Here is a 12,264-nt window from a genome sequence, read left to right as displayed (position 1 = left end):
TAAAGTGTAAGTGGAAATTGACAAACTCCCAAGTCAGCAAAGGTAACTGCCAAGACCTGGTTGTCTACGGAGGGACTCTGCATTTGAAACAGTCATCAGGGTTCATTCTTTAAGAGGCAGACCATCTTTCTGGTTTTTATAAATGGTGTCAAAATGGGTGAATTTAAAAAAAATTTTTTGTTGTTATTTTTATTTATTTATTTGAGAGCAACAGACAGAGAAAGAGGCAGAGGGAGGGAGGGAGAGAGGGAGAGGGAGAGGGAGAGGGAGAGGGAGAGGGAGAGAGAGAGAGAGAGAGAGAGAGAGAGAATGAGAATGGGCACACCAGGGCCTCCAACCACTGCAAACAAACTCCAGACGCATGTGCCCCCTTGTGCATCTGGCTAACGTGGGTCCTGGGGAATAGAGTTTCAAACCAGGGTTGTTAGGCTTCACAGGCAAATGGTTACCCACTAAGCCATTTCTTAAGCCCAAAATGGGTGAATTTTTTAAGTGTTCCTTGTGTGCAAAAGACCATGAGCACCAGGGTAAGGTTTAGAGATCAGTATTTATGTACTTACCAGGTGTCTCTGAAGCCCTTTGTATGTCCCTGTCCCCGGGTCATCTCCACTGCCCTCCCCCCTGCCCCCCCACTCCAGAGGTAGCAGTGATCTGAACTGTAGTGCTTTCTAGACACTTAACCATGTCTCACTAGGCAGTCGAAGGACCGTGCTCCGTGTACAATTGTTCTGTCATGTGTTCTTAACCAGCTTCCTTTATGAGATTGGTCCTTCCTGATGATGTATCACGGGAAAGGCTACTTTTCTTCTCTTCAATAAACAACAGTGCATGCTTGTGGTCCCCAAAACCATAAGGTTTTTGTTGTTTTGTTTATTTGTTTGTTTTTCTAGGTAGGGTCTCACTCTAGCCCAGGCTGACCTAGAATTCACTTTGTAGTCTCAAACTGGCTTCAAACTCACAGTGATCCTCCTACCTCTGCCTCCCGAGTGCTGGGATTAAAGGCGTGCGCCACCACACCTGGCCTGTGAGGGGTTTTCTTCACACACCCACCAGTTCCCCTGTAGGCACTAGCAGGGGGTCCTCAGTGAGTTCTGACACTCAGGAGGCTAAGGACCTCTAAAATCCCACGGGACTGTCACCATTTGAGCCACCAATCACAAGCAGTAGGTTCCCAAGTTACCCACTACTTCTGTCTATAACTTTCTGCAAACCAGAGGTGTCCACATTTATCTTCTTGGGTTCAGTGGTTGCCAGAGAGACTCAAACTCAGGGAGACATAGTCAGTCACTGGTTGTTGTAAAGGGTGTTACAGAGGGTGCAGGGGAGCAGCCAGGGAAGACGTGGGTGTGGGAGAGGTGTAGAGCTTCCACACCCTCACCAAGCAGTCTACCATTGCACGTCCGCCCACGGTCAGTGACCTGTGGCTCTTCCAGCCCCATGGCCCAGGGAGGCGTTAGCACACCGGCTTGTAGACAGTTAACATATCTGCAGCCCCGAAAGGGTCAAAATTCCAACCTTCTCATCATGGCTTGGTCTGTCTGGTTAACATCCCGTAACTAAGAGCCCATTAGTCACCTCCCTGGATTAAAAGATTATACTCTGTCACCCAGGAAATTCCAGGGATTCAGAGCTCAGTGCAAAGAACAGGGATAAAAGACAAAATGTTTGAATAATAAGTTCTAGCATTCCTATCTTTAAAGGTTTTAGGAGTTTTAAGAGATCTCCTTCAGGAACAGGTGTGTGTCAGTTTGTGAAAATATAAATAAAAAGAAATAATGCATGCTCATTTGTTTTTAATACAGCATATTTTTGTTTAGTAGTGAATTTTTATTAAGTAGGAAACAGCAGACTAGGTACAGCTAAAGAGAATTAGTCAAGTTGAAATTTTAAGAAATTACCCAGAGTGCATCCAGGAGTGTCGGAAGAAGAAAGGTCAGGAAACAAGGCGCCTGGCTGGTGGCGCACACCTGTAACCCCAGCGCTCGGGAGGTGGAAGCAAAAGGTTTATGATTTGGAACATGAACTGTAAAGCTAGGCCTTGTTTCCAAATGTAAAAATAAAAATCAAGAAGGATAGAAGGAGAAGTCCCAGTGAAGGTCTAATAGGAATTGTAGCAACAAGCAAAGTGAAACAAAGCAGAGGAACCAGGAAATGAGAAAGCATCCACGTTCATTGAAATAACTGCGGACTTTCCAAAATTAAGGAAAGCTATTGTGGTTTTAAGTTCGGGATTCAACTTCACTGTGTTAGGGAGACGTGGATTGCTGCTAAGGCATTGTTTCTGAGTACCTCTTGAGAGGGGTTCCTGAAGACATGGGCCTGTGAATCATTGGACTGGGAAAGGAAGATCCGTCCTCCCCAGTGTGGCAGGCACTATGCGGAGGCGGAGGGCCTGTATACCACGGACAGGCAGAGAACGACAAGATGGCTTTCTCTTCAGAAGCGGGAACAGCTCTTCTTCTGGCTCTGGGATATGGAGAGTTTGGCCTTGGAGAGAGCTAAGCTGCCCACTTCTCTTGTGTGCCAGCTTGCAGAGATGCCATTTGTGGGATGTCTCAACCTCTGTGAAAGCACGAGCCAGTTCTCGTAGCAAAACTTTTCTCAAATACCTCTCCATTTCGCAGGGCAACTCTGATTAGCATAGCTGTAAATATATTCAGTCCTGCATGGGACAAATTCCATTTACACACAGATAGACAACATCGTAAAATTGCAAAGCACCAAGTCCTAGGAGCCCTGAGATTACCTGGAGGAGAGAAGCAGTTTCAGCAGGCTGGGGGGGAATCACTCTGAAGACAGAATGGCGGAGGCCAGAGGACAGGTCAGCGTGCTCAGAGCGCTACAGAGGGCTGGCTTCGAGCTTTGAGCTCAAGTCCAGCTGGATTTCTTCATGCATGTTGGCAAGTATACTTTCAGAGGTACTGAACACAGATGGACATGTCCACCATGGAAGCTGAGCCAGGAGGAAAGGGTATTTAGAGAGTTAACAGAAGGCTGAGTGTGGCGGTGCAGTTCCATCATCTCAGAACTCAGAAGGCTAAAGAAAGTGAACTGCAAAGCCAGCCTGGGCTATGTAGTGAAACTGTCTTAAAAAAAAAAAAGAAAGAAAGAAAGAAGGAATAGGGCTGGAGAGATGGCTCAGTAGCTAAGGCATTTTCCTGCAGTGCCAAACAACCTGAATTCAGTTGCCCAGTACCCGCACTTGCAGTGGCTGGAGGCCCTGGTGCACCCATTCTGTCTGTCTGTCTCTCTTTTATTCCTCTCTGCTTGCAAATAATAAAATTTTCAAAAGCAGTGCTGATGACCTTGGCTGAATAAATCTTCATGTGTTAATAATAACTGTGACTGGGTAGAGAGACAAAACAAAGGGGAACTCAAATGGTGGCACTAGCAACAGCCTGAGGAGATGCTTAGCATGAAACAGTGTCACAGGGCAGAGGGAGGTGGCTCAGTACATAAAATGCTTGCATCATAGGCATGAGTACTTGAGCTCCATTACCCATGTAAGGAAGCTGGGTGTGGTGGCACACACTTCTAATCCCAGCTTTGGAGAAATGGAGACAGGAGGATCCACAGAGCTCACTGGCTAGTCAGTGTGACCTAATTGGTGAACTCCAGGCCAGTGAGAGACCCTGTCTCAAAGAAGGCGGTTGGCATTCCTGAAGATAATGCCCAAGGTTTACCTTTGGTCTCCATATACACACGTACGCACACACACTCAAGCACACATAGACCAGGCATACACCCACAGTGTTGCAGGGAACTGGGGATTGCTCAGTGGTAAGAGCACTCGTCAGACAAGCACGAGGGCTTGAGAGGGTCTAATTCACCCTATGCTCACTTCCCCAACGCACAGATAAGTAGCTGAGCATGGCCATGTGTACCTGTGACCCCACTCTTGTTGGGGCGGCATAGAGACTGGGAATTGCTGGGGCTCACTGGTCAGCCAGTTTTGAAAGAAAACAGCAATGCTGGATGCAGTGAGAAACTCTGTCTCAGGGAAGCATGCAGGTGTGTGATAGGGAAGAACACCTGGCACTCTCCTCTGGGCTCCACATGCACGTGCAGCTGCACACACATGTACACACGCACACCCCAACATGCCGTACATACCACACACATACATCCACATGTGTTACAGTCTTTTATATTATTCAAGATAAGGGAATGTGTAATTTTATCATTGTTTAGACATTTAAGAGTAATTAGTAAAAGAGTAGAAATAGAAAATAAAACTTCTAAACAAATTGATAAAGCGATTATTTAGGGGAAATAAAGGGAACTGTCTAAAAATTCTTGATTTTTTTTTTCAAGGTAGGGTCTCACTCTGGTCCAGGCTGACCAGGAATTTACTATATAGTTTCAGGGTGGCCTTGAGCTCATGGTGATCCTCCTACCTCTGCCTTCTGAGTGCTAGGATTAAAGGCGTGTGCCATCACGCCCGGATGTTTTTTTTTTTTTTTTTTAGGAGAAGTCTCAATATATACCTCAGGCCGACCTTGAACTAATGTTCCTCCTGCCTCAGCCTCCTGTGCTGGCATTGTGTGTTCCACCACACCTGATATAATACCAGTTTCTTAGAAAACTGGAACCAAGTGGATAGAAAGCTGAGAGAAAACAGCAAAGAAGAAACCTGTAAATATTTGTCACTATTTGAAAACATTCAACTAGTGACAGCAATTAATGTTAAGTCATGTAAACCTGCCAGTTGAAAGACAATGATGAACTTTAAAATATGTCTAGTGTCATTTCTAAGAGACCAGGAGAGCAGAGCGGCATGCTGCTAAGGAAGCGGTAGCGCGGGCGACGGTGCACCAGTGCGCGCAGGTCGCGATGCAGGGGTGTTGCCAGGGACGCCCGGTGGGATGCAGTGACGAGAGTCAGTTCACCAGGGAGATGTCAGAACTCCAAAATGGTGTCTATGAACTAGCCTGATCTGACAATTTGTACAACAAAAATTAATGTAATCATAAGGCAAACTTGACAACCCTGCACTCAGAACAGATTTTAATAAATAGGTCTCAATAATGATTGAACAGGTGATTTTTATCCAGTTAACAAAAACACAGTCTTAAAGTTAGAAAACACGCATTTTTTTTTTGTTTGTTTGGTTTTTCAAGGTAAGGTCTCACTGTAGCTCAGGCTGACCTGAAACTCACTATGTAGTCCCAGGCTGGCCTTGTGAATTCATAGTGATCCTCCTACTTCAGCCTCCCAAATGCTGGGATTAAAGACATGTGCCACCATACCCAGTGAGAACACTTCTTTTTCTAGGCACACATAAACTTAGTAAGAATGAACCATGGGGCTGGAGGAATGGCTTAGCGGTTAAGGCACTTGCCTACAAAGCCAAAGGACTCAGGTTTGATTCCTCAGGATCCACATTAGCCAGATGCACAAGGTGGCCCATGCATCTGGAGTTTGTTTGAAGTGGCTAGAGGCCCTGGCATGCCCATTCTCATTCATTCTCTCTTTCTCTCTCTCTCTCTCTTTCTCTCTGTATGTGTGTGGTTCAAATAAATAAATAAAAACATAAAAAAGAAGTAAACATAAACTTTAAACACTGATTAAAGAAAGCAGTGATTCATGAGCTGAGCATTCACTTCAAGTAGTCAGGAAAAAAGTAGAGTAAGCCCAAAGGAGCAGAAGGAAGAGTAGAAAACAGAGGAAAGAATTTTAAAAACCAGTGCTGTCTTCAAAAACCCTAATGAAGTAGACAAACTATATAGAGACTCATCAAAAATGGAAGAAAACAGACAAATAAAATTTAGAAAGAGACAGGGAATACACTAAGACAATTTTTATGCTAGTATATTCAAAAACTTAAAATGTAAAAGTTTCCTGAAAGGACCAAGAATATGAAGACAATTTTAAAAAGACATGGCAAGGAAGGGGAGGAGAGGCTCTACTCTGAGATTTGAACATTACTCTCCAGTTGTAGTAACTAAGGCTAGGCTAGGCAAGTCAGCTACTGGAACAACAGGTCTTAGAGAGATACAAATGTATGGGAGGAGTTTATGTGTGACTCAAGTAACGGTAACGTGAGTCAGCAGGGAAGGATGGACTGCTCATTTACTCATGCTTGGGAAATGGGCCGCCCTTATAAGTAAAAGATGAAAATAATCCTCATCTGACAGCATTCCAAAGATAAATTCTAGGGCTGGAGAGATGGCTTAGCAGTTAAGGTGCTTGCCTGTGAAGCTTAAGGACACATGTTTAACTCTCCAGGTCCCATGTAAGCCAGACACACAAAGTGACGCAGGCACACAAGGTCACACATGTGCACAAGGTGGCACACGCATCTGGAGTTTGATTACAGTGGTTGGAGGCCCTGGTGCACCAATTCTCTCTCCATTCTTTCTTTCACTCTCTCATAAAAATATGACAAAAAAATAATTTACATGTAGAATTTTCCAAGTAGATTAAAGAACCAAATGGGAAAACAAAAATCTAAAAACTTTTAGAGAAAAAAATATCGTAATGAATTTGTACAGAAAACAACCTATAAACAAAAAAGAAAAAGTGCAAATTGTAGAGGAAAGTATTAAATATTTCACCTCAATATGTTGACCTCAAAAACATTGACATCTTTGAAATCAATTAGAAGGACAATAGGAAAAGAGGCAAAAGAAGAAAATGGGCAACTTATTGAACAGAGATGGAGAATTCCAGAGGGAAAAAAAAATGTTCAATTTCATTTAGTAAGTGTAAAAAATACCATTATATTGTTTCACACTCATTTATTTGGTTTTACCAAGAGTTAGTTGGTGAGGATGTGGAACAATGAGTTGAAAGTGCAAGTGTTTACAAGTGCTTTGGTGGCTGGTTTGGAACAAGTGGAATGGGGCATGTCCATGGCACCACACCAACCATAGCCACGAGCAAAACTCTACTTCTGTATGTGTTTATGTAGCTATAGGTGTAAATATTTACATGTTCCCTTAAAACAATTCTTACCCAAGGCTGGAGAGGTGGCTTAGCAGTTAAGGCACTTGCCTGCAAAGTTCAGTTTCCCAATGCCCATGGAAAGCCAGATGCACAGAGTCACATGCATCTGGAGTTGATTTGCAGTGGCTGGAGGGCCTGATGCACCTACTTCTGTCTGACTCCCCTCTATTTCTCTCTGCTTGCAAATAAACAAACAAATAAATAGAATATTTATTTTAAAAAACCCTTATCCAGAAACACAGAAGGCACTTATATTTGTAATGACAAAGAAAATAAAATGGTAACAATTTCCATGTCCTTCAGCAGGAGATAAAATATATGTTTTTGAATATTTATAGATGAAAATACTTTATACAAGTGACCAGACTTATTTTTCTGTTGGATGCTCCTTCATCCTGATTTAATGACTGTGGGAGATGTAACTATTGTTCAGCAAACACTGCATTTCTTTTCTCTTGTGCACACACAGCAAGAAGGAAGTTCTTTCTGCCTTTGAGGTAAGGCAAGGCATGCGACTTGTGTTGGCCAATGAAGAATGAGCAAAGGGAAAGCTATGTTACCTTTGAGAAGGAACATTTTAAGAGCTATCGCCTGGGTCAGTCTCCCCCCACAGCTGTTGACGTTTCTGCCTCGTGCTGGGTCTGGCAGAGAGGTGTCCACAGGGTCACCCAGCTGACTGAACACAGACTGTGAGGCAGAGGCTGCAGTGTGACCGCAGTCTCCTGCTCCCTGTGCCGTGTGTCCTGTGTTGCTTCCCAGGGCCCTCACTTCCAGATGACAGGAGACTCCTTTCTCCAGGAAACAGAGACACCAGGACATATCCTGGAAAGACAGACCTTCACCTCTCTTTGTGCAGAAGGCCCAGGGAATTTCTCTGGCAGCCCCTTTTCCACCAGGAAACTGTCCTTACAGGTGATTTCACCTGGTTTTGTTTGGTTGGTTTTTCTTGAGGCAGGGTCTTGCTTTAGCGCATGCTGACCTAGATTTCACTATGTAGTCTCAGGGTGGCTTCGAACTCACAGTCCTGAGTGCTGGGATTAAAAGCATGCATCACCATGCCCAGCTAGTTCACCTGTTTTACTTGTCAATTTGAAGGTAAGCCTCAGTCAAGGGACTCATTGCCAGAAAAGCCACCTTCGCTCTCCTGTCCTTGTGCTTGCTTCCTTACCTGCAGAGAGCAAATCAGGTAGTGAGGGGTGAGCAGGCAGCTTTCAGTACAGGCCTGTCCAATTTTGAAAAATGAACACATCATTAGAAAAGAACCCGGAAAGATAGAAGTGTTTGGGAATGGTGGGAAGATGGCTCACTGTCTTTCAGAGAATGTGTTATACTGAAAGGCACATCGGCTTAACATTGTAGAGTTTGGTAATATAAATGTTTAACAAAAATTGTAGACTTTGAATGAATGATGTGAACATGCTGGTCAGGCCCCCTGGACTTAAAATAAAATGCTCTTGTCTCGTATCATTCTCTTCTCATTGTTCAGGGAATCTCTGTCGTGCTGAACAGCCGTCAATTGTGGAAGCCCTTGACTTCTATAAATGAGTAGTTTGATAGGGACTTGAAGTATAGAGAGGGACTTGGAATCAAAACACAGCTGTGGTTTCAAGACACAGCAGTTTATGAGAAAAGGGAAGAGCATATTGTCACAGAACACAGGCCGGTAAAGGAGGAAATGAATCACAGCTGAGACCTCTGCATGCTCTGGAAGGGGATCAGTACTGTGTCCTGCAGCACCCTCCTGCTTTGTGAATTCTAAATTGCTGGGTTTATGGCGTTTCCGCCCCACACGTGTGCCACTGTGGTTCATCGATCTCTCTTGCTGGGCCAGGATGTAGCAGAGAGACACAGTGCATCTGTTCAGCATGTACAAGGTCCTAGGTTCAATCCCAAGCACCACACAGACACAAAAATCTAAAGACTGGAAAGTTCTTGTTGTAGGGTAGTATGCAATGTACTTACAAACTCTGTTGTCATGTTCCTTCACAAGGAGATGCTCTGAAACGAGTTGCTACATTGGTTTGGGTCATTCTAACCTCAGGTTCAGCCTTTTTTTTTTTCCCTTTGGTTTTCGAGGTAGGGTCTCACTCTAGCCCAGGCTGACCTGGAATTTGCTATGTAGTCTCAGGGTGGCCTCGAGCACATAGGGATCCTTCTACCTCTGCCTCCCGAGTGCTGGGAGTAAAGGTGTGCGCCACCATGCCCAGCACAAGTTCAGTCTTAAAAAATATATATTTGGCATGGAAAACTCATCTCTTAAAATAATGGAGACATTCTACTTTTACTTTTATTGTTGACTGGAGATGGTAATTAATAGATTTTGTTCTGAGCATGCTATTGGGACGTATTTGGCTTCTCTTATCCCAACGCCCGATCTTGTGTTTGGATTCATAGTTCCCATGGAGAACGTTGCAACGATCGCTGATTGTGCCAGTGTAATTGAAGGAGTGAGCCGGAGCCGAAATGCCTTGCTGAATGGGGACACAAAGAATTATGACTGGGATTCTGGCTACACATGTCACCAGCTAGGAAGTGGTGCGATCGTGGTTCAGCTGGCACAGCCATACATGATCGGGTCCATACGGTAAGTGATTTCTTTGCATTTGTTAGTTTAAAAAAGGAAAATTGTACATTGATAAAATGATGACCTCAACAACTTCAATGAAGAAACTGCTGTTCTTTGTTTTAAACATTAAGAGATATGGGGCAATGAGATAGATACCAGGTGCTCATTTGGGAAATGAACCAAAATTAGACCTACTGGGAAACTGGATGTGAGGTCTCTCAGGTGGCTTACACATTGTTAGTCTTATCTTTTGTTAAGCAAAAGACTTACAGGGAAATGTCAATAGAATGCTGTGAAAATTCATTTCAACTATTTAAAAAGTATATTGTATTTTATTTATCTGAGAGAGAGAATGGGTACACCAGGGCCATAAGCCACTGCAAACGAATTCCAGATGCTTGCATCCCTTGTGCATCTGTCTTACATGGGTCCTGGGGAATCAAACCTGGGTCCTTTGGCTTTGCAGGCAGATGCCTTAACTGCTAAGCCATCTCTCCAGTGCTCATTTCAAATTTAATAAATGACTTTGTATGTATATATGAACCAAGGAGATGTGAATATGAAGCCTGGTTTAAGTGGTTTAGTGGTCTTTGTGTCTGTTTCTTTTTATTGTTAATTAGATTTTGTTTTGTCCCCCCCCCCCCCCCCCGAGAAGGTTGGGTCTCACTCTAGCCTAGGCTGACCTGGAATTCACTATGTAGTCTCAGCGTGGTCTCGAACTCACTGCTTTCCTCCTACCTCTGCTTCCTGAGTGCTGGGATTAAAGGCCCAGCTTGGTGTTTTGTTTTGTTTTGTTTTTAATGTAAAGAACTTTAGCTTTGCTTGACTTGCAAGATTATATTAATTTTTTTAAGTGTGGGATTGGTGACATCCCTGAGAAGGCATACTGTTAGTTCCCAAGAACCATCTGGGTCTCAAGCACTGCTTCTTTTGTCTTGTTCTTTCCTCTCCTTCCTTCCCCTCTCCTGGTTTTAAGGAGGCATCTGAAGGGCATATGTATTTAAAAAAAAAAAAAAAAAAAGCCTGCCTGTCTGCCTAACTTTGTCTGGAGAAGGGTGTTAGGAGGATGGGACTCTTCCTCCTCCATGCTTCCCACACTGCTGCGCTCTTTCCTGTCCTCAGCATGCACAGTCTGTGTCAAGAGAAGTGCATAGGAAGTCAGGCTCCAGGACTGCTCTGCACACACTCCGTTCCGACTGGCGTGCAGGCTGATAACCACAGAGACCAACACTGAGTAGTGAGTGGCTCCCTGGCATGTCGAGGAGTTGCTGCTGGGTTTCTTGGCGAATTCACAGTTAGATTTCTTCGTTTAAATGGTCAACCACTTTTCATCAAGAGCAATATCACAGGGCATGTATCACAGGAAAAGGAGCGGCCAGCCTGGAGCTCAGCACACAGGCCAGGGTAACTTACTTTGTGCCTGGAAAAGGGAAGGGGAAGAGGCTGGCCACACCAGTCTCCAAGCTGCCTGCACAACCACCTCTGTGAAACCACCCCCGGCTCCTTCCTTCTCCCAGCTACGCGCACTCACGGACTCCAGCCCGCTACTTAATGAGCACTTGTAGAATTTTTGGCACAGATGATGTGAAATGTGTCTGTATTTCCCTTACAATCTATCCTTCTTCACTTATAAACCTGGAAGTTGTCCTTCTTTTGTCTCTGGCACTGTCGTCCCTACAATTTCTTGAAGATTACCAATCGTGTCTCCGAGATTACATCTGCAATTTCTTCCTGCAGGCTTGGGGTATAACTCATCTGAGCCTGAAGACTTGAAATCATTTAAATTGGCTAGATACTCTCTTTCACCTCACCTATTTGGGACTTCAATTTTCTCTTTATTATGTTTGTTCTGCCATTTCTAATTTGAAGACCAGTCTTCTTGCCAATGAAGATTGAAGCAAGCAGGCAGCTTCGTAGCTCTGCCCACTCTCTCTTAATGGTCCCTGAACCCCATTCACTTACTTGGTACTGGACGCTCTTCCCCTCCACACCACCGCCTAAGTGTCTACGCACATCTCAAATGTAGCCAGCTAATGGAATCCATTATCCTTCCCCTTCCTGCTGTAGTCACCCCCACAGCTGGTTCCCATCTCCTTCAGTAGCCTACCCATCCTTGGCCTGAGCCAAAAGTGTGAGACCCTTCCCAAACTCCTTCCTCTCCTTCACCTTATGTTTACTGCTCAGAAGTCAGCCTTGCCTCCTAATCACCTTCCAAGTTCTCTCCTCCCCCATTCCATAGCCATTGCTCTAGTGGCATTTTAACTTTCACTCATCTTCCACGAGTATCTCTTCTCCATGACACCCATGCCTCACCCATCTCCCCAGAGCTGATGTGGTTGAGTTCAGGGGACAGGATGGCATGATACTCTGACAGACCTGTCTGCCCAGTCTCATCTGTTTATCGCTACCAGGCCACCCAACCCTGCTTGTACCGGGTCTTGTCCAATCTGCGGAGCCTCCTGTCTTACCCTTTTCCTCCAAATCGTGGACCTTGCTGTTCTTGTTGCTTACACCTCGGCAGTTTTCTCACTACGTCCTCTTTGCCTGGCTTCCTCATTCCTCCTTCCAGACTCCACTGTGAGACTGTTTCCCTAGCCGGCTGTCATCTCCAGGTCTTATGGAGAACACCCTACATTCTGCATAGAACTCCTGTCACCGTGTTTGTATGAAATTGTTCACGGCTGGCTCCTCCCAGCCCTGCCTGTGCACGAAGCCTGGGGCTACACAGAAGCAGCTTTTCTTGCCAGGCT

General features: G+C 44.7%; 1 protein-coding gene across 6 annotated transcripts in view; it reads left to right on the top strand.

Moving 5' to 3' along the window:
• Btbd9 (BTB domain containing 9) overlaps positions 1-12,264 on the top strand; it is a 432,359-nt gene that overhangs the window by 289,830 nt on the left and 130,265 nt on the right. For all 6 annotated transcript variants that reach the window (XM_045155929.1, XM_004649530.2, XM_045155925.1 and 3 more), the window contains one exon: positions 9,343-9,532. In XM_045155929.1, coding sequence (XP_045011864.1) covers positions 9,343-9,532 — 190 coding nt within the window. The remainder of the gene's footprint in view (positions 1-9,342; positions 9,533-12,264) is intronic.

The sequence above is a fragment of the Jaculus jaculus genome, chromosome 8, assembly GCF_020740685.1.
Source record: "Jaculus jaculus isolate mJacJac1 chromosome 8, mJacJac1.mat.Y.cur, whole genome shotgun sequence".
In the NCBI taxonomy this organism is placed as follows: Eukaryota; Metazoa; Chordata; class Mammalia; order Rodentia; family Dipodidae; genus Jaculus; species Jaculus jaculus.
Note: the sequence above shows the minus strand (reverse complement) of the source record. Positions and strands in the feature narration are given on the sequence as shown.